The sequence below is a fragment of the Pollicipes pollicipes genome, unplaced genomic scaffold (assembly GCF_011947565.3).
Source record: "Pollicipes pollicipes isolate AB1234 unplaced genomic scaffold, Ppol_2.1 Scaffold_7262;HRSCAF=8765_pilon_pilon_pilon, whole genome shotgun sequence".
NCBI classification, from domain to species: domain Eukaryota; kingdom Metazoa; phylum Arthropoda; class Thecostraca; order Pollicipedomorpha; family Pollicipedidae; genus Pollicipes; species Pollicipes pollicipes.
In genome coordinates this window covers 553,330-578,957 of record NW_023597055.1, presented here as the reverse complement: position 1 = coordinate 578,957, position 25,628 = coordinate 553,330, and the positions used below count along the sequence as shown (strand labels likewise).

At 65.0% G+C, this 25,628-nt stretch overlaps 1 protein-coding gene across 1 annotated transcript in view; it reads right to left on the bottom strand.

The window, feature by feature from the left end:
• The window catches only part of l(2)gl (LLGL domain-containing protein l(2)gl), a 62,959-nt gene that overhangs the window by 18,405 nt on the left and 18,926 nt on the right, over nt 1–25,628 (bottom strand). The window contains exons 4-12 of the mRNA XM_037238245.1: nt 8,743–8,827; nt 8,293–8,343; nt 7,115–7,224; nt 6,235–6,378; nt 5,038–5,215; nt 3,071–3,264; nt 2,399–2,565; nt 1,843–2,066; nt 448–578 (exon numbers count right to left, since the gene is read on the bottom strand). Of these exons, the coding sequence (XP_037094140.1) occupies nt 448–578; nt 1,843–2,066; nt 2,399–2,565; nt 3,071–3,264; nt 5,038–5,215; nt 6,235–6,378; nt 7,115–7,224; nt 8,293–8,343; nt 8,743–8,827 (1,284 nt within the window). The remainder of the gene's footprint in view (nt 1–447; nt 579–1,842; nt 2,067–2,398; nt 2,566–3,070; nt 3,265–5,037; nt 5,216–6,234; nt 6,379–7,114; nt 7,225–8,292; nt 8,344–8,742; nt 8,828–25,628) is intronic.

Below are 25,628 nucleotides of genomic sequence, written 5' to 3'. Positions count from 1 at the left end.
GCCGAGGACATCTTGTGAGGAAGCGGAGGATAACAGACCACCCAGGCCACCGTCTCCTACGCGCGGCTGTTTCGGGTTTCTTCGCGTTTTGGCATTTTCCCTGGATGAATGAACGCGATGTGCGACCGTGATGGGACCCACAGTCCGACCATCCATCTGGGCATGCTAAGTGGGTTTGGGAGGGGGGGGGGGTAGACAGGGGGGACATCCACCTGCCGACGTGCACTTACCGACCAATGTGCGAGTATTCCGCCGACTTATCATCAAACATCTGGCAGGCCCCCCTCACCCCCCCCCCCCCCTCCCAACTGCGCCATGCATGGAGGCCAGGCCGCCACTGCCTATCACGCGAAGGCCGTCGCCGACCGGTCCGGACCCACGTTCAGCAGCAGTGCCGACCGACACCCGTGCACCGAGCCGTGCTGCCGCGCCGCGTGCTCGACTGACCTGTAGATGGGCCGCAGCGAGACGTCGCCAGCGGCCCAGACGCCGACGGAGCCGTCCTCATGACCGGTCAGCAGCAGGTCGCGGCTGGCGGCCGACGCGCCCACCGGCTCGCCCCCCGTCACCGGCCACGGCTGGCGGCACAGGCAGCCGCGCGCGGCACATAGGTCACGCGCCGGCGGCGGACGCCGCTGCGTCGCGTACGTCACACACGCGTCACTGACAGTGCACGTGGGTTAAATGCCACGGGCAGACGTCCACGTCACACGGGGTCACGGGCACGTTTAGAGGTCACAGACAGGTCTAAAGGTCACAGATAGGTCGAGAGGTCACTGACAGGTCGAGAGGTCACACAGGTCGAGGAGGTCACAGACGGGGTGAGAGGAAGCTACACGTGGTACGTAGGTCACAAACAGGTCACAGCGGCACGGGGACATCACTCTGGGCACATCGGCGGCACACACGGCGCGACGACGCTAGATAGTCCCGCAGACGTGACGCACAACCCACAGTCACACAACGAGATCACGCCGAGCAGGCATGTGCCATACACGGAACAAACGTGGGGTGGGGGGGGGGGGGGGGGGGTGATGCACAGCACTCAGACGCGTCGGGGCCATACACACAGCGCAGACACACGACGTAAGACAGACGCGACACAGGACGCAGACATGGCACGGGGCGCAAACGTGACACAGGACGCAGACATTGCAAAGGCCACAGGCAAGACACATGACACACAGACACGACTGACGGCACGGAGATGTTACATAAAATACATGAAAACGGAGACGGGACAAATCAGGTCGGACCCTCTGGGTATGCAACATGATGGTGTCAGACGTAACCCGGGCACAAAAACAGACCGCACGAACTGGCGTAATACAAACACGCTAGTACGAGGGGCATACAAAAACGGTAGTCGGTTATCACGTGCACCACGGTACAGACAGCCAGTAAAAACGTCCAGCAAAGACCGTTAGCAAAACGTCGTATACACAACTTCGGCAACGAGCTGCAGCTGTCCGCGCTGGGATAAAAAAGGTGCTGTTTGTATTACATCTGACGACTGATGTGCTGTCGCCACCCCACGCGGAGGCCCGGATCGGGGCGCCAAGCGCTCCAAACTCCACAGGGCTCAGCCGAGCTCCGGTGGTTGCGATGTCGGACCTGACGCCACCACCCACACCCGCCCCACCGAGCCTGTGAGAAGTCCGCCCGCAGACCGGGGTCTGCGGCGGCCGGCGTCGTGCGCCGCCGGCGGCTGCGCCTGCAGGACCGCGCTGACCGCCGGGGCCCGCCGCGCGAGGCACCCGTCCGCCTGCCCAAGGTCTCCGCCCGCTCTCGACACACGCCGACACGGCCCGCCGGGCCCCGCCCCCGGTCGCGGTGCCCCACCTTCTGCGAGGCGGGCTGCCGCTGCCTCTCGCCGGCGGCCAGCAGGCGGCGGTAGGCGTCGGCACCGCAGTCGGTGACGTAGCAGGAGGTGGTGATGGCGCTGCTGTGCAGGCTGTTGAGGTAGGGCAGCTGGTGGGTGGGCCAGCCCTCGGAACTGAGGTCGATCGCCACCAGCTCCTCCTCGGCCAGCACCAGCAGCGTGTGCGGGCTCTGCGAGGCCGCCTCTGCCGGGCGGAGCGGCGCGCGCGTCACACGAGGCGACTCGCGGCGCCGTGGCACGTGAACACAGCTCGCTGTTCGACGGTCCGTGCCTGTGCTTGTCCAGGCCGCCAGGCGTAGACTCCGGCGGTAAGTCAGCATCGATGCTAACCGTAAACTACCCGCAAGCTACCTGTAAGTCACCCACAAAGACCCTCCTATCTATCGGGTGGCAAAAGCAACATGCCAAGGCTTTCAGAGCAGAGAGACAGTCGGTATCGACCAACCGGGCCTGGGCGCTCCTCCGCCCCACCATCTATCGGCAGACACGCGCACCACGAGTGCGCTGCCGCCTCACCAGGGCCCTCGCCGCCGAGCAGCACGAAGTCGACGACGGCCGAGGTGAAGTCGAACGCCACGTGCTTCTCCTCCTCGCGCTGGGCGTCGCGCTTCAGCACGGACACCGTGTGCTTGTCTCCGTAGCTGGCGCGCGGCATGCCGCCGCTGAACACCACCCAGTCGCCGCTGTCGGCGAAGAGCGGAAGCCAAGTCACGGACGCGCGGAGGCGGGGCAGCGGCGGCGCGCGCGCGCGCCGACACCGGCCCCTCCGGGACGTGACGCTCGCCGCGGCACCGCCGCCGCAACGGGAGGAGCCGTCTCAGCTGTCCAAGTCACGGCGGCAGACACAGTGCGGTTGGCAGGACATGGCGGTAAACGCTGAAAACACGCCACGCAACGAATTTTGCGTCCCTGACAACGTGCTGATACGGGACTGAATGATACGGTACAGAACCAGGACGTCACAACAACAGCCCCACGGCATTCTTTCACAAGCCGGTGCCAGAAAACGCCGACAAAAAAAAACAACATCCGCGGAAAACAACAGCCGTTTTGTTCCTCAATCCGCGCGTGGCAGCCGAACTCTTCCGCGCCCACAAAAGCCTCGCCACTCCGGTCTTCCTGCACCACCCCAGTGACACCACCCCTGCACCACCCCAGCGCCGGCGGCCGGCGGCGCGCGCCTCTCACCTGTCGCCGGTGACCCAGCACACGCGCGTCATGCTCTTGCAGGGGAACGGGCCGTACGGCGTGTGCGGTCCGTCCGGCTTGCTCAGCTTGCGCGCGTTCCAGATGATGAAGCTGCCGTCGTTGTGCGCCGACATGAACTCGGCGCCGTCCCTCGACCAGCACACGGTCTCCAGCGACTGGTTGCACACGTACGTCTGGCGGCGCGGCGGCGGGCCGGTCGGAACGCGCCGGGAGCGAGCGCCGGCCGCGGGTCACGGCGCCGGTCGGACGGGGTCGCGGCCGCGGGCGGACTCCGTCCAGCCGCCGCTCAGCCCGCGACCAAGCGCACCAGCCGGCGACAGACGTCGGCGAAATGATAGGGAACGGGAGCGTATACGTGATGACAGTTGTTTCAAACGCATCGATTTAAAACGTTATTACCAGCCGGGTACCAGCCGCCTTTTGGTATGACTAGCTGTATACTTTAACCAGACACTCAAAACAAAATGCTCCACTGTTCTCCGTGCTACTTCGCGGCTGCTCCAGCAGCGGAGCGGTCCGTGGCGCGCGAGCTCACGATGCAAACACGACACGAGCGCACTCCACAAGACCAGCAGCGACAAACAACACACAAACGCGGGCCCCGCCCAGGCGCGCCCACACGGCCGGCCCCTCTCACCACGGCTTCCAGCACTCCCTCAAAGCCTAAGCTTACACCGGGCTACCAATATTCCCTCAAAGCCCAAGGTCATAAAGGGCTACCAATACTCCCTCAAAGCCCAAGCTCGAGCCGTGCCCCCCCCCCCCCTCCACTCACCCCACGCGACGGAGGTGGGGGGGGGGGGGAGGGACACGTGGAGCCGGCATCTCTCCGGGCGCGTGGCGTTCGTCTGCCACCAGCCGGTGGGCGCGCCCCGCCCGACACAGCGGCGCGCGCAGCGTTAGTGGCCCAGCGAGTCTCAGGCGACCCGGGTCAGGTTAGGTCACAGGTCACGCCGTTAGGTCACCGGGGCAAGCACGGGTCCCGACAGAGTCCCGCGCTTTACGAAGACAGATGGGATATAGATTTCTGGCGTAGTCAGAAGCGTGACGCTAAGAGTGTGTGCACACTTTCAATTTGGCGCTGCGTTGAGGCGCGAGCACGAGGCGGCCAAGCCATGTGCACGTATTCACACAAGTCCTCTCCGCGGGAGACGGACAGACATTTACAAAAAGCAGGCACGCGCTCAAAATGCGGTTGAAGCCGCACCTCAACCGAACCAAACTGGCCAAAACCCCAAACCAACTAAAACGGGGTCGGCTCTCATGCTGATGAACGCATACCAACCAAACTGGTTACAGTCAGTGCCGCCGAACCTGCTCACTAAAAGCGGGGGCCGGGGGCTGTGGCACGGCACACGTGGGTGGGCGCGCCTGCCCGGCGCTGCCCCGGCCTGCCCGGTGCTGCCCTGCCCTGCCCGACAGCGCCGGCTACTCTACGGTGAGGCAGAAGCGAGTCCGGCAAGCCACCGGCCCGGCCGCCGCCGCCCGACCGCACGCCCGTCGGGGGCGAGGGGCAGGGGAGAAGCACAGGGGAGAGCGGCAGGGGAGAAGAGTGGGGCGTGCGAAAAAGGCAACATCGAGACGGGACTGTCATGGAATCAATTCCCTTTCTTCAGCCCAGTGCCTTCAATCTAGCTCGGATCCCCCACCAGGTCCGGCGCCACATTCATGCGGGCCGAACAACACTGCGCACAACGCATAGACCTGTGCATCACCTCTCCACCAATGAGTGAGCCCCATCATGACCCCGTCCTCCTCTCCCCGCCGAAGGACTCCCTGCATCCCACCCCTGGCCCCCGCCCGCACGATGGCAGCAGCAGCAGCGGCGGCAGCGGTGGCGGCGGCGGAGGCGGCGGCGGCGGCGGCGGGCACCCGGCAGTGGGGCGCCGGCGGCGGCGGCGGCGGGCGCGCCCTGACCTTGACCCGGCGTGACCCGGGGCCAGTACCTGATCGCCGTGGACCATCTTCCTGTCCCAGATACCTACACGCTCAGCGTTGAGCTGCTTACGGTCCCAGACCACCATCAGGCCGCGGTTGTAGCCGACCAGGATCTTGTCGGCGAACGTCGGGTGCTGGCGGATACATTCCACCGCGCCCGGCGTCACCTTGTAGTCGTCCGGCACGCTGTCGGGGCAGGGATCATCACAGGTCACGGCAGGTCATGGTAGGTCATACCACTGTATCTGGCATCACTTTGTAGTCGTCCGGCACGCTGCGGGGCAGGGGTCACCACAGGTCACGGCAGGTCATGGCAGGTCCCGAGAGGTCACGGCAGGTCGAGACAGGTCAGGACGCTATATGATGGCACCTTGCAGTCGCGCGGCACGCTGCGGGGCAGGGCTCAAGAGTTGTCACATGGGAGTCAAAATCCGGCTCACAACGTGGGCCCACGCAGGGTCACAAAACAGCACGTACCACCCAGCGCGACAACAGGTCACCACTACGAAACTCGCATCACATTCACTGCGACCCCGATCCCCCCCCCCCCTACCCCCTCCATCACGGCGGCCAGCCTCCCTGCCCGAGCGACCGAGCTCCGCGGCACGGCCGCAACCCCCCCCCCCCCCCCCACGCGGACCCATAGCGCACACTTGCAGCCAACAAAGCGCTTCCTTGTTGACGGAGGAGGCAGCGGCGCGCGCCGACGACCGGCGGCGACCGGACGGCCCGCCGGCAATTTCAGGCTCCGGCGCCGCTGAATGGACGCGTCGTAAACAGCGCGGTCGGTTCGATCCGCTACAGGCCCTCTGAGGCCGCTCCAATGGCCCCAGATAGCGCGCGTCCATAACGCGGGTCAGGGCACTCGTCCATCTGAATCAGCACGGCAGAGCGGCGGCTGCAAGCAGGGCTCACGACCAGCTACTCTGCTCTATCAGCGAGGCGGAACGGAGACGCGGCACACGTACCGGACCGTCACCAGGGCCCGGGAGCTCGCCCGCGCCCGCGCGGAGAGAGCTGAGCAGACGCGGCGAGGAGCTGCCTCGAGTCGGTGATCTACCCACTGCGGCGCGTCACGAGGGGGGGGGGGAGGGTCGACGCCGCCACCGACTCTCAGCGAGGACTTGAGCAAGTGCGAGCACTGGGGCGGAAGCGGGCGACACACACGCGCCGCGCGCCGCCCGCGCGGATACAGCCGCACTGACTTTTGCATGACGACGTCCTGGTAGATGATGTTGTCGGTAAGCGTGAAGGAGGCCAGCTGCAGCAGGTAGATGTTGCCGCCCTCGGTGCCCACCAGCAGGTGCTCGGCCGTCGCCTCCAGGCAGCAGGTGGAGATGGTCTTCAGTCTGGGGGCGGACAGCGCGCGCGCGGCTGAGGGCGACTTCGAGCGGGATGGGGCCGGGGGTCGAGAGAGAGATAGCCATTTCACGGCGGAGCAGCCAACCCGTTCAGACGCGGGACGGACGGCTTCCAGCAGAACGTGAAATCGGCTTATAAAACGGTAAACAATCAGCAATGGAACCACCGTTACGATAAGCCGAGTAAAAAGTACCGTTGTTCGGTATGGAAACACTCCAGTCGACTTGATCCAACTCAGCTTAAATCAACTCTACCCAACTCGACTCGATTCAACTCGAATCGACTCGACTCCACTTAAATCAACTCAACTCAAATAGACTCGGCTAGAATCGGCTCGACTCGATTCGACTCGACGGACTCGACTAGACCCCGGAGGGTGGCCGCGGGGACCACCAGCCCGGGCGGCACACTGCAGAGTGCAGCTGGACCCGGATCCGGATCCGGATCCGGACACGGACACGGACACGGACCCGGGTCCGGACCCAGACCTGGATACGGACACGGGTCCAGACCCGGGCCCGGACCCGGACCCAGACACGAACCCGGACCCGGGTCCGGACCCAGACCTGGACACGGACACGGGTCCAGACCCAGACCTGGATACGGACACAGGTCCAGACCCGGGCCCGGACCCGGACCCGGACCCGGACACGAACCCGGACCCGGGTCCGGACACGGACGTAGCGGCGCCCTGCCGCCCGGCGCCTGTCCGGGTGTACTCACTTGCCCTCCATGGTGAGCGAGCGCACCTCCTCCATGGCGGAGGCGCCCGCCTTGAAGTTGATCTCCCATAGGTGCAGCGAATTGTCGTCACAGTGGGTCACCAGGCGGCCCTGCGAGTACGGTGCCGCGGTGAGGCGTTACGGACGGCGTCTGTACATAGTCCCACCAATACATAGCGGACGACTGGCAGCGCACAAAACAGTTCTTGCAAGGTTTCAAAACAGGTAAGACTTGTTAATCACACTTGGCCAGGTACACATTAATGGGAATACAAAACAAGGGTACTGCACTTGCACGAGCAAGGGCATAAATCAACTTTCCTACGGCACTGCAACAGCACAGCTTAGTTGTTAGATTACTAGAACTACAAACGTCAACACCGGGGTCACCAAAGGTCAGGCCGGTCGATCGAGATGTGGCGCGCCGGGCCCCACCCAGGCCTCTTGTCGTGGGGGCGCCCACCCGGTCACGTAACTCAGCTCCCCCCCCCCCCCCCAGCCTACGATGGACAGGCGACCTCTGGTGACCTCTGGTGACCCCTGGTGACCCGGCGGCGGGAGCAGGGCTACACCGAACACCGACCGCGCTGCCGGTCTGTGAGACTCCCGGAGGGTCGGAAGGGACCCCGAGCCTTACACGTCCCGTGTGTGCTTAGGCGTAGCGTGTCCCCGTAATCCTGATCACAGTTCACCGCCAGACGCCCGGCGGGTACAGGCTATCCCCTGACGAGAGCACCACACATCGGCCATCCCCCTTCCGAGAGCACCAAACATCGGCTATCCCCCTTTTGAGAGCACCAGACATCAGCTATCCCCCTTTCGAGAGCACCAGACATCGGCTATCCCCCTTACGAGGGCACCACCGCGGGGCTCCTGCTGAGGAGACCACATGCCAAACATGACGGATCTGCGCCACCGCGAGCAGCCCGCCGGCGCGCTTACGCCGCGGCCGGACCCCGGGGCAGCGGCGGCCTCGTCTCGGCCTGGCCGGGCAGCGCTACTCAGTACTGCACACTGCACTGCACTGCACTGCACTGCACTGCACTGCACGCGGGTCGGGTCAGAGGGCGAGGCGGGTGAGGTGCCGGGAGTTCAGCGCGAGCCGCCGGGGTCTCGACCAGGTCACGGTCAGGTGAGAGGGCGCGACAGGCGACCGCAGCAGGGACCAGCTCGACTCACTTGCACCAGGGGGCGGTACACGCTGTGCTTAGACCAGGCCTGCGGCCGCCGCTGGCCGCACCACAACACCGCAGTCAGCAAACATGGACATCATCGGCCGACTGGCGGATCACGCTGGCGAGCCCACAACCGGTCACGGAGGACCGCCAGCCCCTCCCACCCAGGCCGCGGACCGCTGGAGACGCTGCCCGCCTGTTGTCATACCCACACTCTGCCGGGCTCACGCTGAAGGCTGATGCGTCGTCTAACGATTGCACGCGGCGGTTCATTTCCGGAATCGGCGGCGCAGACTCCACGCTCCCGTTCTATTCAAAACACCGCGTGCGCTTCCACGCCAACACGAGAAATCGGACGAAAAATTCACAACACGGTCTGGCGCATACACAAGCCTTCCACGCCTCCTGGTCGGCCCCGTTCGCAACCAATACCTGCCATGGCGGCGCGTCTCACCTGGTTGGGGAGGAAGACGATCTGGCGGACGGCCGAGTCGGTGTTCTTGTGCTGGCCGTAGAACTCCACGCCCGGCTGGCCGTATCTGTGAGGTGCTGCGTCAAGGAAGTCACGTGCGGCTCACAGTCGACTGCCAGTCCCGCCACCATCCACTCCCAGCTAGCATCCAGATCATCGCTCCCTACGTGTGCTCGATGCTGCTGCTGATGTCTTCACAAAAATACAACATCCATAAAGGGCAGGCGTTCCTAACCGGGGAGGAGCGATTACCCCAAGGACGAAGGGGAGGATCTCAGGGGAAGGGGTGGGAATTGTGAAGCAGTTCATTTGTCACTGGATACCCATCTACGCAGCGCCCAGCATGCGGGCGCTGTCAGACGGAAGGCGGCGCTTTCACATCTACAGCTGAGAATATCTACTTTGGAGCCAAGCACGGGCGGAGCTTCCATTGATATTAAGTGTTCAGGTGCGAGCTGGTTATCGAGGGCCTGCGATTTCATTGGTGCTGCTCGAACACAATCAAAGTGCAGAACACTTGCCTGGCCTATCAGTCGCTTGCATGATCATGATCATAGGAAGATGCCGGTATACATACGACGTTCCTTAATTGCCTTGTTGTTTGTTTGTTTGTTTGTTTTTGTTTATTTTGTTTTTTGTTCGGAATCATATTCCGCTTCATCCTCCAAAGAAATGCAGCTTTAGTGTTTGGAAGCACAGGTCTCGCGTAACATCTACCTGCTGTGCTGCCAGATTCAGCCGGACGCACCACACCTGTCTCGCCACCCGATACGCAGTCCTGCACGGCGTCGTCACCAGCTTTCTGCGCAACAGCTGGCGAATCGATCGGCCCAGAGACAGACGCGTCGCCACGGCCGTCTCTGTCTAACGCGGCGTGCTGCCGGCCGGCCGGGTGACGGATCCGACAGCAGTCTGGACGGACGGCCGTCCAGACAGCCGTCCAAACGCCGGCCGTCTGGACGGACAGCCGGCTCGCCGTCGATGCGGACGGCGGCTCAGCTGATGGCCGACGCTGTTTGGAGGGTTGAGTCCGAAGCTTTTGGTTGGATAAATTTCTGGGAGCAGCTGTTTGGAGGGTTGAGTCCGAAGCTTTTGATTGGATAGATTTCTGAAAGCAGCGCCCACGCCGGGCAGTTCTTGTCGCGTGCGCGCTGACCCCACCATCCAACCGCGAAATTCCGGGTGAGCGGCGTATTTTTGCGGCGAAAGCTTAAGCTGCCGCGATGCTCGGCGCGGCTCGTGCTGCTCCCTGACGTCTCCTGACCTTTAGTGCGGTCGCTGCCAACAGCCTCACATCATCCCAATCAGGGGGAAATAGCCAGCGTCTGCAGCAACTCGCGCTCATCCCGACGGGCACGAGTAAATCGGCAGGCAGGCGCTCTAACCAACCGCGCTATCGGAGCGGCCGTCGATGTCCAATATTCACAGACCACGCCCCATGCATCGCTCTGAGACTGCAATCCTAACCCACCAGGGCGGTGGGAGGATTCCGCGGCGCCCCATGCACCGCTCCGAGTCTGCAATCCTGACCGACCAGGGCGGCGGGAGGATTCCGCGGCGCCCCATGCATCGCTCCGAGTCTGCAATCCGGACCGACCAGGGCGGTGGGAGGATTCCGCTGCGCCCCATACATCGCTCTGAGTCTGCAATGCTAACCGACCACGGCGGCGGAAGATTCCGCGGCGCCACCGCGTCGAGCGGAGACCCGCCTCCCGTCCCGCCCGCGCCTCCCCGCCACGGCGACGGGGTCGGCGTTCGCAGCCCGGACCGCCGCCACTCCGCACCGCTCGCCGTCCTGTTTATATTGGGTTGCATCAGGGGCACACTGAGAAGTGGGGCAGGAAGCGCGGGAGGGGAGCCGGGGCGCGGAGACGGCCTGAGGCGCGCCCCGTGCCCCGCCGAACAGTTTTATACCGCCGGCGGTGATGTCACCGGCGCTGACGTCACTGTTTACCGAGCCGCGGCGGACGGAGCCGATATAGCGGCGACGGCTGCCGTGCCGGGCAGGTACCGCTCCCAGGAGCGCTCCCGTGGGGGGGGGGCTCCTCCGGACGGCTGCCGTGCCGGGCAGGTACCGCTCCCAGGAGCGCTCCCGTGGGGGGGGGGGGGGCTCCTCCGGACGGCTGCCGTGCCGGGCAGGTACTGCTCCCAGGAGCCCTCCCGTGGGGGGGGGGGGGGGGGGGCTCCTCCGGACGGCTGCCGTGCCGGGCAGGTACCGCTCCCAGGAGCGCTCCCGTGGGGGGGGGGGGCTCCTCCGGACGGCTGCCGTGCCGGAAAGGTACCGCTCCCAGGAGCGCTCACGTGGGGGAGGGGGGCCCTCCAGACGGCTGCCGTGCCGGGCAGGTACCGCTCCCAGGAGCCCTCCCGTGGGGGGGGGGGGGGCTCCTCCGGACGGCTGCCGTGCCGGGCAGGTACTGCTCCCAGGAGCGCTCACGTGGGGGAGGGGGGCCCTCCAGACGGCTGCCGTGCCAGGCAGGTAACGGAACCCAGGAACGGCTCGTCGGGGCCGCAGCTCCTCACGAGGGCAGCTACTCCGGGGACGCAGTCCACAGCACGGCACAGTCCCGGGCAGGCGTCGCCCCAGAGACACTTCTCAGTAGAGCACAGTTCACCACTAGAGCAAAGTTAAAGAGACCAGCTCCTCGCAAAGGCAGCCCGTGAGGACTGCAGCTCCCCAGGACGGCTGCTCCTCACGAAAGCAATCCCTCAGGAGTGTAGCCTCTGGGAAGGCCCCGTCCTGGACAGCTGCCGCTCCTCAGTACAGCAGGTCCTCAAGAGTGCAGCTCCTCAGGAGTGCGGCTCCTCGGGAAGGCCCGTCCCGGACATTCCCGAGGGCCGCTCCTCAGGACGCACGGTGAGCATCGCATCTCACCCGGGTGTGGGGCGCAGGCTCTGTGGTGGCTCCCACGCCTCGACAAACACACACCAGACCGCGAACAGCAGCCGACGCGTCGGTGAAGCGGACCCACTTGTAACCGAAGACGCCGCAAACAAACCCCGGCAGCGGCAGCCGGCGCAGGTGCGCTGTCCAAGCGCCTGGCTGTCTGGCTGGCGAACCACCAGCGTACCGAGGCGCGCTGCGCCGTAAAGTGGCGTTACGCTGGCAGCTCCCGCACTACGCACGGTCTAGGCCGTGGCGCTCTACCGGCATGAGGGAGGGTCCGGCATTCGACGGGTGCCAAGGCCAACAACGGCCCTCTGATTTTAGGCAACCACGCAGAGATGCTCTGGTCAGAGCGTTGCAATGCTCCTTGGCATTGCGCAAAACCGCTGCGATTCGCCAGCCCTTTCAGCGGTACAAACGCCATACGGCGCAGCTGCCACCGTACACCTCAGAGCTGAGAACGAAACCAGCCGCACCAAACCGCACAACCGACCAAACCAGCTCTAATAGCTCGTCAGTCCCGTGCCCCTGACCTCCGCGTTTCGAGGCGGCGAGCGTGCCGCGGCCGCCGCCGGCGCCGGCCTGCTCAATCGGCGGATATTTCGAGCGGCGGTGGCCAGCGGCGGCGGCTGCGGCGGCCGCGGCGAGGCCCGGCTGCGCCGCCGGCCACCGGCGCCGGTCGGCGGTCGGCCATTTTCGGCCGCCGGCCGTGCGCCGCCCGACATGTCGCTGTCAGCCGGGCTGCCGCGGCCGCGCCGCGTCGCCACGCAGGCGGCGCCGCCGCGCTGCTGACGTCAGCTCGGGTCAGGTCGGCGCCGGTCGGCGCGCGCGCGCCACATCGGCTCGTGTCTCGCAGGCTCTCCGGTCCGGAGGACGTCGAAGGGGCGGCGCGCCGCTGTCCCTGTCAGGCGCCCGGCACCGACCCAACGCCGGTATGAGTGTGCCGGCGGGGGCCGGCGGTCACAAGGACACGGCCGCCACACGGGCCGCTCGCTGACGTCAGTCAGGGGGGGGGGGGCGTGCTGTTCGGACAGGAACCGTCTGATTGTCACCGGCCGGCTCTCATCTCCAAATGTACGCCCGTTTTAATGCGACGACGACCTGCAATCGTCCAAAACACGAGCGCTGTGGTGATTTACGGCGGTGGTAACTAGCAATCGTCCGAGTTAAGTACCCATAGAGGATGTAGCGCAGGAGCGACCGGCTTAGCTATCCGTTGCATCGGCTGTTCAGCCGTGAGTTATGTTCACCGAGTCACGGCAGCAGATCATGAATTATCTCTATCGGACCACGGACGAGTTACCAATTTTCCACTCCCGTAACACGCTATCGTTTTATAACTCTGCGGAACAGGATCTGCAGGCAGATCCCGACCACTGAAAAACGAACAGACAGAGAACGAACTGACGCCGTCAGGGACGCACCGGAGATCTAATGGAAGAAGCTGACGCGGTGTGCCTGCGGCCGTGCGTGACGCATCAGGAGAAGCGACATCACATGTCAGTAGCAGGGTGTCGTACAGGCCAGCCCCCGGCGCGCGGCTGCTCGCCACGCGGGCCGCCGTCAAGTCGATGACCGGGCTCGGCGGGGCACGTTCCGCCCATACCGCGACGATAACCTGGCGCGCTCCGTCGCCGCGGGCAGCCGAGCCGCGCAGCCGGATCCCGTCGGCTCCAGACACCGAGCCGGATCCCGTCGGCTCGGCTCCGGACACCGAGCCGGGCCCCGCCGAGACAGCAGCCGCGGATGACGACTGCGGCGCGTCACGCACCTGCGGCCGGCGTCGGTCGCCGTGCAAATCCATCACGTCACGGCCGGGCCGGCGACCGGCGCCGTCACGGCCTGGTTCGCGCCGTCGCCGCCAGGCGGCCGCCGCCCGGCCGCGGAAGACGATGCGGCGACGGACGGTTCTCAAATGTGACCGGACGAAGGTGGCCGCGCGGGCCGGCCGCGCTTGGTTTGAGAGCCGCACACGTTCCACGGAGATGGAATCTCGTCTCAGCGGCGTACTGCGCTGGGGTATGCTGCTGCTGCGGCTGCGGCTGCGGCCTATGGGTTCGATGGGTGTCGCCCGGATCAGCGGCTTCATGACTGCAGTCTGGAAACTAATGAAGCCAGGCGCGCTACAACTTCGGACAACACGCCAGACCCTACACATCAAGCAGATAATGCAGCGCTCGTTCAGGCACGGGATGTCAGCGGGGTGTTCCCAGACAGGCCGTCCGGGTGGCATACCATCCACATCCAGCGATTCCTAGACGATGATACATCGCCGACCAGCGACTGACTCAACGAAGTGCCAGTCCGAGGTCCCACTTTGCCAGTCCAACACCCCGGACCACGATAAAAGCGACAGAAAGATACACGTGACGAGGCGGTCATGTGGCTACCGACGGCAAATGTTAACTAACTAGCCGGCACTGGCAGTCAGTCAGCAGTGATTTAAATGAAGCAACGCTACTCTCCCTTGCATCACGCGGAGGCAGAGGAAGAACGAAATTTGCCGACCAATCAGGAGGCGATCAGCGGCGTCATTCATATCCTTTCACCAGCAGCCGCCTCTCCCTCTCTCTCCCTCTTCTTCGCTTCCCTCCTCCCACTCCCCTCCCCTCCTTCGTTGATGCCACACCGCATTCCTCGGGCGACGGCGAAATCAGCCAACAGTGGAGCGGCAGTAGCTGCCCATAAGACGTCGCACCCCCTCAGCACGTGCCCCCGCTCGGCGAGGCACCTCCAGCTGCGGAGATGCCCACTACTGCAGCCAGCCACCAGCTGCCCATAATCTCCCGACACCCCGGTGACCTTGTCAGATGCGGGCTCTCGATCCTTTACGAGGCGGCCGCCAATGGACGAACAGGTCTTTCTCCACCGGCCATCACAGAACCGGAGCGGCCGATGTGTACAGGCTGGCTCCACGGCGCCACACAGACTTGAGAGCATGCAGCTAATCTTTCAAATTACGGGAAGCGTTTGGGAGTCACGACAGGCTACGGTCAGAAGACCAGAAGACGAATCCGAATAGAGGGTCACTGGCATGTGCCGACACGCGCAGACGTGTGCGCGTGTCAAGCGTGTCAGCGTGTCAGTCAAGCACGTATCCTGAGGGTAAGTCAAGGATGACTCCCTATCGAGTCACAAACTGGCTTCCCGCGACCGAGTCACAAACCGGTCTCCGCGACCGCCAAACCACACCAAAATCCATGACCAAGCCACTCTAAACAAGCAGCGCCACGAGCGCCAGGGCCTTCGCCACGAGGAGCCCACGTGCCGGTGCCGGTGCCGGTACACGTGCCCTGCGCCGACCCCTCCCACGTGAGCCGGCGGGCGGCGGAGCCGTCGCAGACGTGTTACTGTTGGCCGGCGCCGCCGGCCGTTGGGCCCGGGCATGGCAACACTGACCCCGATCCTCGGGCCAGACAGATGGCCGGCCGCGGCAGGTCGCCGCCGCGCGCCACACGCGCGGGACGGGTGTGGGGGAGGGGTGCGGGGGTGGGACACGACAGCGCAGGGAGTCACCCACAATCGGGGAGAGGATGGCCTGAGGGCCGTTCCGAGCTTCCTGGATCAATGTGTTATCCTGTCGTAGGGTTACGCCAAATAATCGCCACGTGGGGTTAGCTCCGGCCACCGCCACCTCCAACTCCGTGGCCTTGCTGGAACAATAGATTACGAGCTGCTTAAAACGCCGAGGCAGGCCTTAACGACCCCCGCCAAAAAATCGCCCAGTGACAAAACAAGTCTGCATTATATCTACCATCTGGTCCAAACACGAACGGAGCCAAAGCGCCACTCACCACGGACGACCCCCGCAGCTAGCCATCCGCGGCCCCTACGACACAGAGCCAGAATAGCTGGCTAAAAGGCTCAGACAACAGCTCCAGAGCCGCCGCGACTCCCGGCCGCGACAGATAATCAAAAGACAGCACAGCGTGCGGAAAAGCCGTGGCGGAAGCGGTCGCCGTAAACGCGAATGACAACACGCCGGACACGCGCCGGGATGGGTGACAGGTAGCCGACGCTTCCTGCCGAGACGCGCTGCATGGTCAGTGGCGTACACTGACTGTTCAATGCCTGACTGTCGGTCGCATGCCGCATGTCACAAACGCCTAACGTGTTGCATTATCCCCCTCGGGACAGCATGGCTTATCGAGCGCACCGATGAATGGCGTCGTGAATCAGCTAGTGACTGCGCACAGCTCAGTACTACCTGAGGAAGCGTGCGAGCGCAACAGTGACTAATTATTAATTAACAATTCCTTCCTGAGTATGCAGCTGTGCCGCGGCGGGCGACGGATCTCGTGAGAGTAATAAACAGACGTGCCGGGGAGCCGGGCGGCACGTCGACACGACCCGAGCCCCGCCGATAGCCTCGCCCCAGGGTCACCGAACCGCAGTCGCCCGTCACCGACCGCCCCGGCGGCGCTCGTCACCGACACCGGCTCAGGGCGGGGCCTCGCCCCAGGGTCACCGGACCGCAGGTCACCCGTCACCGACCGCCTCGGCGGCCCTCGTCACCGATACCGGCTCAGGGCGGGGCCTCGCCCCAGGGTCACCGGACCGCAGTCACCCGTCACCCACTGCCTCGGCGGCGCTCGTCACCGACACCGGCCGGCGGACCGCGGCCGTGCCGCTCAGTTACCGACCCCGCGGTGGAAGCGCGCCGCTACGGCGACACAGTCACGCTTTGCTTAGCCGCGTCACGGCCGCGTCAGGCGGTCCCGGAGGCCCCCGCCTGCCCCGACGGGCTGAGCACGGTCAGACAGGCCCCACATCGCACCGTTTCCTCCAGACGTACGCGGCCGGGTCTCGCGTCAGGCTGAGCTGCGGGGATGGGGACAGGGGACGGGAGGGGAACCCCGCAGGTGGAGCTCAACACCCCGACATGCCGACCGGAGAGAGGCCCTGCCCCCCCCCCCCCCGCCGACCGGGGCAGCGCCGGAAGCATGACGTCATGAGAACCCACATGGCCGGCAGACGCCCCGCCTGGCTGGGCAACAGGTGGTGAAGTGGCAATCTCTGCGCACGGAAGACGGTAAGACGACGAGCGGCCCACCAGAACAAAACGTAGGCGTGGCCAGCTCTTATAAACAAGAGGTATTATTGCAAAGCTAAAGGCGACAAAACCGCAGCAAGTCGTGAGCTGGCAAACCCGGATACAACTAAAAAGTCCTCGCATACAACGACGAGTGAGTTGGTACTGTCGAGGCGCAGGCGGCAATGCGCTGGCTAACTCCTGGATACAAAGGCTCGTAATCTGGCAGCCTCCCACGTGACAGGCAGCACAGAGCACCACTGATGCCTCCGACCTTTTATCCGGCGTTTTCCCACCGGGACCAGCTCCCGGGAATGCAGGAAAGTCGGACGCCGGCGAGCGTGAGCGCCTAGGAGCGATTCGGAACGCCACTGCACTGGTTGGGGTTCGCGAACACCGGAGGCAGAGGCAGCCCCAACCGCTGCCCCAAACTTTGGCGCATGCGACCGGCTGACCTACGATATGCTTGGTTCCGGATCAAGTCCCGAAAATCGTCGCTGTCACTGACACCAGTGCCATTTCATTAGGAGCGCACAAATAGACCAGGATTGAATGGGTGTACCTGCTGCTCGTGTCACCCCGCCATATCACCAATCAGTGTTTGTCCGAGCGTCGGATTAGCTCCAGACACAGCGCCGAACCGAACGCCAATACTCGGGTAATTTTTGATTCGCTGAGATCCAGCTAAGGCCAATCAATCCAGCTAGGATCATGATCAATCAATCAATCCTCAGTGTCACGATAGTTTTGGCTTCCCGGAGATGACCGCGCGACGGAAACACGGTCCCATGTGGAGCGCGGCCACGCCCGCCCTTCTGAAGCGCGCGCCGGAGGAGACACGACATACAGCCCCACCTGAGCTGTCAAATTACACCGCCAAACCAGCCAACTTCATTCCAAAGTTTGGGTCACGTAGAAGGGCCAGGTCTGCTGCATGCCGGGAGGCCGACTTCTGTGCGGCAACTTCCTGCCCTCTGAGGCCCCGTGGACCATCAACGGCTCCCGCGCGAAATGACCTCCTGACCTTTGGAATCCTCAGTGACGACCCACGGCTCCTGCGCAGTGACCCGACCTCTGCAGTCACGAGGATGACCCGCGACTCCCGCGCAGTGACCTCCTGCCCTCTGCGATCCTCGAAAACGACCCACGACTCCCGCGCGTTGACCCCCTGGCCTCTGGGATCCCCGGGACGAGCCATGACCCCTGCACGGTAACCTCCCGACCTCCGAGATTCTCAGGGACGACCCAAGGGCCCTTGCGCGGTGCACGAGGGAGCACGTCCTCCCCAGCTATCTGGTGGGGACCGGCCAGTTCTTTCTCAAGACCTCTAAAACTGTGCTTATCTAACCTTACTTAAGTTGCTCTTGGAAATCGTTCAGGGTTCCGACTGCAGTGCCTTAGAATGCAATCGAATGAAAGCTTCAGACGCAGAGGCCGAGTAGCTTGAAGTTTGGCGGCCTACGATAGAACGGCGGCTCTGCCTGGACAACTTCTGTCATCCTGCCAATAGCATGTCACCATCACATAAACACATCACGGCACGCAAATTTCAAAGCTGCGGCGCTCAAAAATTTGACCTCTTCCAAATCCGTGCCGCGAAAACGCTTCGAATTAATTCGGCATTGAAAAAACAGCCATCATCGAAAACAGCCATCCACAGCCATCATCGAAAGCAGCCATCCACAGCCATCATCGAAAACAGCCACCCACAGCCATCATCGAAAGCAGCCATCCACAGCCATCATCGAAAACAGCCATCCACAGCCCGCATCGAAAGCACGGCCGTCTCGCACTTCGGCAGCCGAGAAAAGAACGAACTGTAAGAGAGCTGAACAAAAGCATCCTTCCCGGTGCGGCGAACGGTTCAGAAACAGTGCACCGGGAATCCCCCGCCGGTTCGAGAGAGCCCCGCCCTGTGATAGACTCGCCCGCTGCGCGCCCCTGCCTCTCCTTACACCGCCTCCCCCGTGACATGTGTGAGTCACCCCGAGACAGATGCCGCGCTGCCCAGCCTCGGCCTGCGCGGCCGGGACTGACGGCCGGCTGCCGCTGCGGTCACGGCCAGCCGCCCCTCCCTCATCCCCCTCCCCTTCCCTCCCGGGGCCGCAGGAGCGGGGCGAGCGTCGTGTTCCGCCGCCGCCGCCGCCGGGGCCGCCGGGGCGTCGAGTGGTTTACCGGTGCCGTTCCTGTTGACCAGCCCGGTAAACGCCGGGCAGAAATAGGCCGCCGGCGGCGACGTGTCAGCCCCCTCGCCGCCCGCGCTGACGGACAGGTGTGACGGCGGCGGCCCCGCGCGAGGCCGGCCGGCTGTAGTGGGGAGGGTGCACCGCCACGGGATGGAGCGTGCTTAGTCACGCCGTATCGCCACCGCGCCGGAGATTGAAACGCAGCAGCCATATGCATCGAAATTGCGGCCTTCGCGCGAGCCGACGGCGTTGGCGATGCAATACCGGGCGAGCGGGTGCAATAAAGCTAGCCGGTTCACACGCCGCCGCCTATTTCCTCACTGTTTTCGCTTCTTTTTTTTGTTTGCGTTTGTTTTTTTGGCACCAACCACCAGCCACAAGCCCACAAGCTCTTAGCATCGATCAGCGTTCGCGCTGGTTGCCGGGCGGATGTTTCGTCGAGTTCGGGAGTTGAGCCGGGCCCAGGGTCGGCGGGCCGCAGCTGACCCGGCTAAGCGGGTGGAGCCGGCCCGGTCGTGCGGCGCTGTTTCACTTAGCGCACTGACCCAACGTCAGGTCAACCCGACAGCCGCTGGGTCAAAGATCTGCTGAGCCGGACGGCTGCTGAGCCAGACAACTGCTGAGCCAGAGTGTCGCTGAGCCAGACAGCCGCTGACCCGGACAGCTGCTGAGCCAGACAGCTGCTGAGTCAGATAGTTGTTGAGACAGACGGTTGCTGATCCAGACAGCTGCTGAGCCAGACAGTTGCTGAGCCAGCAGCTGCTGAGCCAGACGGCTGCTGAGCCGGACAGCTGCTGAGCCAGACAGCTGCTGAGTCAGATAGCTGTTGAGGCAGACAGTTGCTGATCCAGACAGTTGCTGAGCCAGACAGCTGCTGAGCCGGACAGCTGCTGAGCCAGACAGTTGCTGAGTGGGCCAACGTTCACGTCGGCCAGACCCTGCCGGAGCGGCTCCCGGTGCGGACGGCGGGACGGCGCGGCGGTCCCCGGTCGGGCCAGATGGTCAATTGGTCGGGTCAGACGGTCCTGTAGTCAGGTCAGACGGTCCCTGGTCAGGTCAGGCGGTCCCTGGTCAGGTCAGGCGGTCACCTGGTCAGGCCAGACGGTCTCCTGGTCAGGTCAGGCGGTCTCCTGGTCAGGTCAGACGGTCAACTGGCCAGGTCAGACGGTCCCATGGTCAGGTCAGGCGGTCACCTGGTCAGGTCGGACGGTCCCTGATCAGGTCAGGCGGTCCCCTGGTCAGGTCACCGCCGCAGAGCACACGCGCTTCAGTAACGTCAGCGCTCGTCCAGGATGCGCTGGTTTTGCGTATTGTTTATCCCGCCAGCCAGCCAGGTGCGGACCGTTTCACCGCCCGCTGCCGTGCTGACGACCAGGCCAGCGACGGGGTGGGGTGCCGCAGACTACGTGATGCCGTGTTAGGGATGGCATCACTGGCTCGCGGCAGAGCCGCAGCGGAGAGACGGGAGAGGCAGCCCGATCCTGGGCCCACTCGCGGCTTTCCAGGCTGAGCGGAGAGACGGGAGAGGCGGCCCAATTCTGGGTCCCCTCGCCGCTGCTTTCCAAGCTGATCGGAGAGACGGGAGAGGCAGTCCGATCCTGGTCCACTCGCCGCTGCTTCCCAGGCTGAGCGGAGAGACGGGGGAGGCAGCCCAATCCTGGGTCCCCTCGCCGCTGCTTTCCAGGCTGAGCAGACCGACGCGAGTCGGCTGCAGCTGCGGCAAGCGGTCCTGCCGCGTCTGATTCACATCGCAGACGGCCGATCTCGGCCAGCCCCTCCCGGCGGCGGGACCAGGGTGTGCGCGGGCTCTGACACGAGCCCACACGTCAACGGCAGCCCCCCCCCCCCCCCTCCCCCTCCGTCTATTCACGGTACCGCAGGCCCATGCAGTGGATCGCAGGGCCTATGGCCGGCAGTATTGACCAAACGATTTGGCGGACAGGGCGGGAGTAGTGACCATACAAGGCTAATGAGCGTAATCAACGCGGCAGTTACGCCAACTGCCGTCGATGCAGAATCATGCGCAGCCAGTGCCCGCCGGCTATAAAGCTCGTAAAGCCCGCGTTTGGAGCGCCTGTCGCATCAGCGTAACGGAGGTGCCCACACAATCCCAGCCCGCACGCCGGCTGTGCTCTGCCGGCCGCCAGCAGAACTACCTGGGCAGGCGGCTGGGCCGGTGGGCGCGGCGGCGTCCCAGCCAAGCGCCGCCGCCTTTCACCGCTGCGCCGGCGCCATGGATTATGCATGCGTGGCACGGGGGTGGGGGGGGGGGGGGGGGGCGCTCGCCGGTCGGGCCGCGCCGCTCTCATTGACAGCGACGCGTACGGTTCTGCATGACCGCACCACAACGGGCAACAGGTGCCAGCGACGGCGGTGACGGCGGCGGCCGTTCGGCGCTACAAAAGCCGGCGGCCACACCGCTTGGCAATACCGCCCTAAAAAAAACGGACCAGAAAGCCAAAGGCCGCAGATGACACAGGGCCGATGGGGCGGGGCGGGGTACCGCCCGTTAGGGGGAGGGGACGGCAGTCGGTAACGACACGTGGGCGCGGAGGCGGTGGAGGTATTTGCGCGGAGCGCCGGCTTTCGCTATCCGTCTGGCGACCGATACGGCCGTGCATTATCAGCCGTGTTCACACACAAGCCTGAACGGCCGCCCGATTCAAACTGCGCGCCGAGCCGCCCCACGGCCGCCGACCGTCGCCCGCCACTGACCACGCTTCCGGGTCACATCGTCATCGCCTTCAGACAACAAAGCCCCGCCTGGCTCGGCCGCTACCCTCACCAGCCGCGCCGCCCGCCTCCGCCGTCGGCCCGGCCAGGTGCGCGTGGAGCCGGCGGTCGCGCCACCGCGACGGCGCACCTTAACGCGGGGTCTCGAGGACGGGCGCGGGCAGCGGTGGCCCGATCCGAACCCAACCGACCGCAGGGGTCACGTACCGGCGGCGGTGCGGGGCGCCGACGGCCGCCTCAGGGGGGGGGGGGGGGCGGGACACCCGTGCCAGCGGGGGTCTACTACAGACGTCTACGTCGCCGCCTCTCCCGACTACGAGCGTGAGAAGGCACGCTGCCAGCCGGCTCTCAGAGGAACAAAACAGCAGGATTACGCGCTGTGAGCGACGCCGTTATCTAGATTCACCCGCCGCCGTTTCAGCGAAGTGTTAATCCACCGGCACACATCAGCGGCGCTCGTATCGGAAACGAGTAGTGCCGGACCGGCGGCGCCGAGAAAACTTGCTGAGGGCTTGGCGCAAACTCATTTCAAAACTTTGCTAAGGGTTCGCAAAGCTGGAAAACGTCGCAGGCTTTCCATCAATCAGTGTCGAAAACATCGCTGAACGCGCAACGTCTGGAAAGACGCAAGAAAGAGCCTTATTTCTTATTTATTTATAATTTTATATTATTTTATAAGATAATTTACTTATATTTAAACCTTATTTCCGCATCTGCCCCTCGTGAGTTCTGGCCACAGCCTATCTGCGTCAGCTGATCCCGGTTCTGACAGCTCTAACCGACCCGACCCGACCACCGCCGCCCTTGCACATCAGAGGCACGCTCAGCAGCGGGCGAGGCAGCCCAGCCGCCGGCATCACAGCCGTTCAGATGACAGGTCGTTCACAGCGCTCTTCTGAAAACACTGCATTGGCGAGTGCTGCAAGATGCCATGCAGACCGGGGACGCGAGATGCTATCCTGTCGCAAGATATTACGCCGACGTCATCGCGCCCGGGCGTCCTTCAAGCACTTACTTTATTTAAAAAGAGCATTGTTCGCCTCACTGGAAGGAGACCACATGAAGCTGCGCAGTCTGGTCGCGCCTAGCGACGGGTGCTAGCGGCTAAGTCTCGTCACCAGTCATTCGATCCAAACTCCCATATATAAGTTACCGATAAGTCACCGAGTCGCCGTCTCCTGGCGACTCCGCGGCACCGCTTGGACGTGTGGGAGCCCTGCCAGCGCCGCTCAAGGCGTTACGCACACCCCGCGAGCGCCTCGCCGTCGCACGCGCTCCGCGGCCGCCGCCGCGGGACGCCAAACGGGGACAGCCGCCTGACCCGTCTGGCAGCGCGGCCGGCCAGACCGCCGGACCGCGCTCCATCTGGCAGCGCTCCTGTCCCGCTGCAGCCCGCCGCTGCTGGCCGGCGGCCACGCCCGACGCGCCTCGGGCGGCGCGTTGCCGTGGTGACCCGACCCCGGGCCGCCGGCCGCGCCCGAAACGCCTCGGGCGGGCGGGCGCCCGCGGTGGCCGTGGTGACCCGACCCCGGGCCGCGGCCGCGCCCGTACGCGCCTCGGGCGGCAGGCAGGCGCGGCGCCGTGGTGACCCTAACCCCGGGCCCGCCGGCCGCGCCCGACGCGCCTCGGGCGCGTGGCCGCCGCGGTGGGCCGGGTGACCCGACCCCGGCCGCCGGCCGCGCCCGACGCGCCCTCGGGGGCTGCAGGCGGCGCGGTGCTCGTGGTGACTCCGACCCATGGGCCGCCGGCCCGCGCCCGACGCGGTCTCGGCCGGCGGGCGGCGCGGGCGCCGTGATGACCGGACCCCGGGCCGCCGGCCGCGCGCCCGCGCAGCGTCGGAGCGGCGGGGACTCGTGATTGCCTGTGGGCTCCCGCTCGCTTGACCGACGCTGTCTGAGCGGCTCGATCTGACGCAGCTTTGCGTCACCCGAGCCGTACGCCTCTGTGCAGGTGGCGTACGTGCCGACGCTCGGTGTCGAAAATGGCATTCTGGTGGATTTTCTCTGCTCAAGAAAATTTCCCCAACTGCTTTGTGCGGAGAGTCGCGCATTGCTCTTCGTAACAGTAGCCAGATGACATTAATATGACGATTGTCGCGTGATTCCAAAGCACAGTTCTGGCCTCCGTGCGAAATCTGAAACGTGGCGTAAAATTTAAAAGCTGTGGAGCTTTCAAAATATGATTTCTTTCGCTGCTTTCACTCCAACCCCGTAACACATCGACCGTCCCATTCAGGACCTCAAACCCAAACTCTAACACCAGACCAGGCAAACTCCCACCATCTCTCACATCTGATCTGACCTGATTTGCCCAGCCCCGCCGTGCCCTGCCCTGCCCTGCCCTGCCCTGCCTGTCCTGTCCTGTCCCTGTCCTGTCCGTCCTGCCATCCTGCCCTGCCCTGTCCTTGTCCTGTCCTGTCCTGTCCTGTCCCGTCCTGTCCCATCCTGCCCTGCCCTGCCCCGTACTGCCCTGCCCTGTCCTGTCCTGTCCCGTCCTGTCCCATCCTGCCCTGCCCTGCCCGTACTGCCCTGCCTTCCTGTCCTGTCCTGTCCTGTCCTGTCCTGTCCTGTCCTGTCCTGCCGATCAGCGCGGACCCCTCCCTCCCGACACCGAGCCCCGCCCACCGCCGTCCCCCTCCCCCCCCCCCCCCTCACCAGCGCTGCCGCCGGCCGGCGATACAGCTCACGCCGCTGCCGGGAGAGCGCTTCCTGGCGGGCCGGCGCCGGCGCCGCTGGTCGATACCACCACCTGTTGGGCGGGCGGCGCAGCGGCACGGGGCGGACGGACCGGGGCAGGCGGCACCGGGGCCCGCCTGCCGCCGCCGCCGCCGCCGAAGGCACTGGCACCGGCACCGGCGCAGCCCGCCCCTTCTCACCCGCCACAGACACAGGCGGCAGCCTGGACTCCGTCGCCCTCCCCCGGCCCGATGCAGCGGACACAGGTGACCCCCGGGAGGCCCCTTCGCCGCCTCTTGCGGCGGGGCAGCGAAGGGACCCCTCCCCCCCCCCCTGCCGCAGGAGACGGTGGCCGACGGCGGGACTCCCTGTCTGCCTCCCTCCGCCGCGCGGACACAGGTGTGCCCGTCCGTCTGCCAGCCGTCTGGCTGCAGCGGCGGTACCACCGGTCTTTTTGTCAGGTGGCCGGTTGCGTGCTGTATGCGTGTCTGCTTGTTACCATCGACGAGATCTGCCCGACTAACTTTTTCAGGGGCTCACGCTGCTTTGATCTAATAACACGGAAGTTCACGCCACCCCAACAACACCTCGAAATACATCGCCGCCGAAAAAACATGCCTAAAAACAGGCCACTCAACGGCTGCTACGACAGCCAAAAACGCCGCGCCGCCACATCTACTGTTTGCTGCAGGTCTGGAGCAGCGGCCGCTTCAGGCGACGACACCAGATCCCGACAAATGCCGTGCTCATCTGATTTCCCTGACGGGCGGAGCAGCACCGACCCCATGCAACGCCGCGGAGCCGAGCTACACGGTGACAGCCCGCCACATCTGCCCCACCGAGGCGGAAGAATGGCAGGCGTTCATGAGCGGCCACGCCCCGGCGCTGGGAGCGGGATTGCTCGTGCGAAAGTTTGCTGCATCCGCCAGCGACCGCTCCCGAGCTCGCCTGAGGTCGGTCAGCCGTCCACCGCAGCCGGCAGCGGACGGGCCGGCAGCGGGCGGCGTCGGCAGCGGACGGCACCCTGCTCCACACCGCTCACCGGCGGCCGCGGAGCCGCCGCCCGCGCCGCGCCGCGCCGCGCCGCGCCGCGAGAGCCGCCGGAGCTGTCGACCCCACTCGGCGACACGGTGGGCTCGAGCGATGTTTCGCTGGATGAGCGGCCCCGGTATGCAGCCAGCAGGCGCCCGGGGAGTTGCACCGGCCGGATCAGACGCTGTTTATAAACAAGGCAGACGGGCGGCGCTGCCGAAGGAGCACGAGACGCCCCGATTTGTCTGCCACGCGCGCAGCTGATTGGTCCCCAGCCTCGCGATATCTTGTGCCCACCGTTGCAGGGAGACGAAAACATACAGACC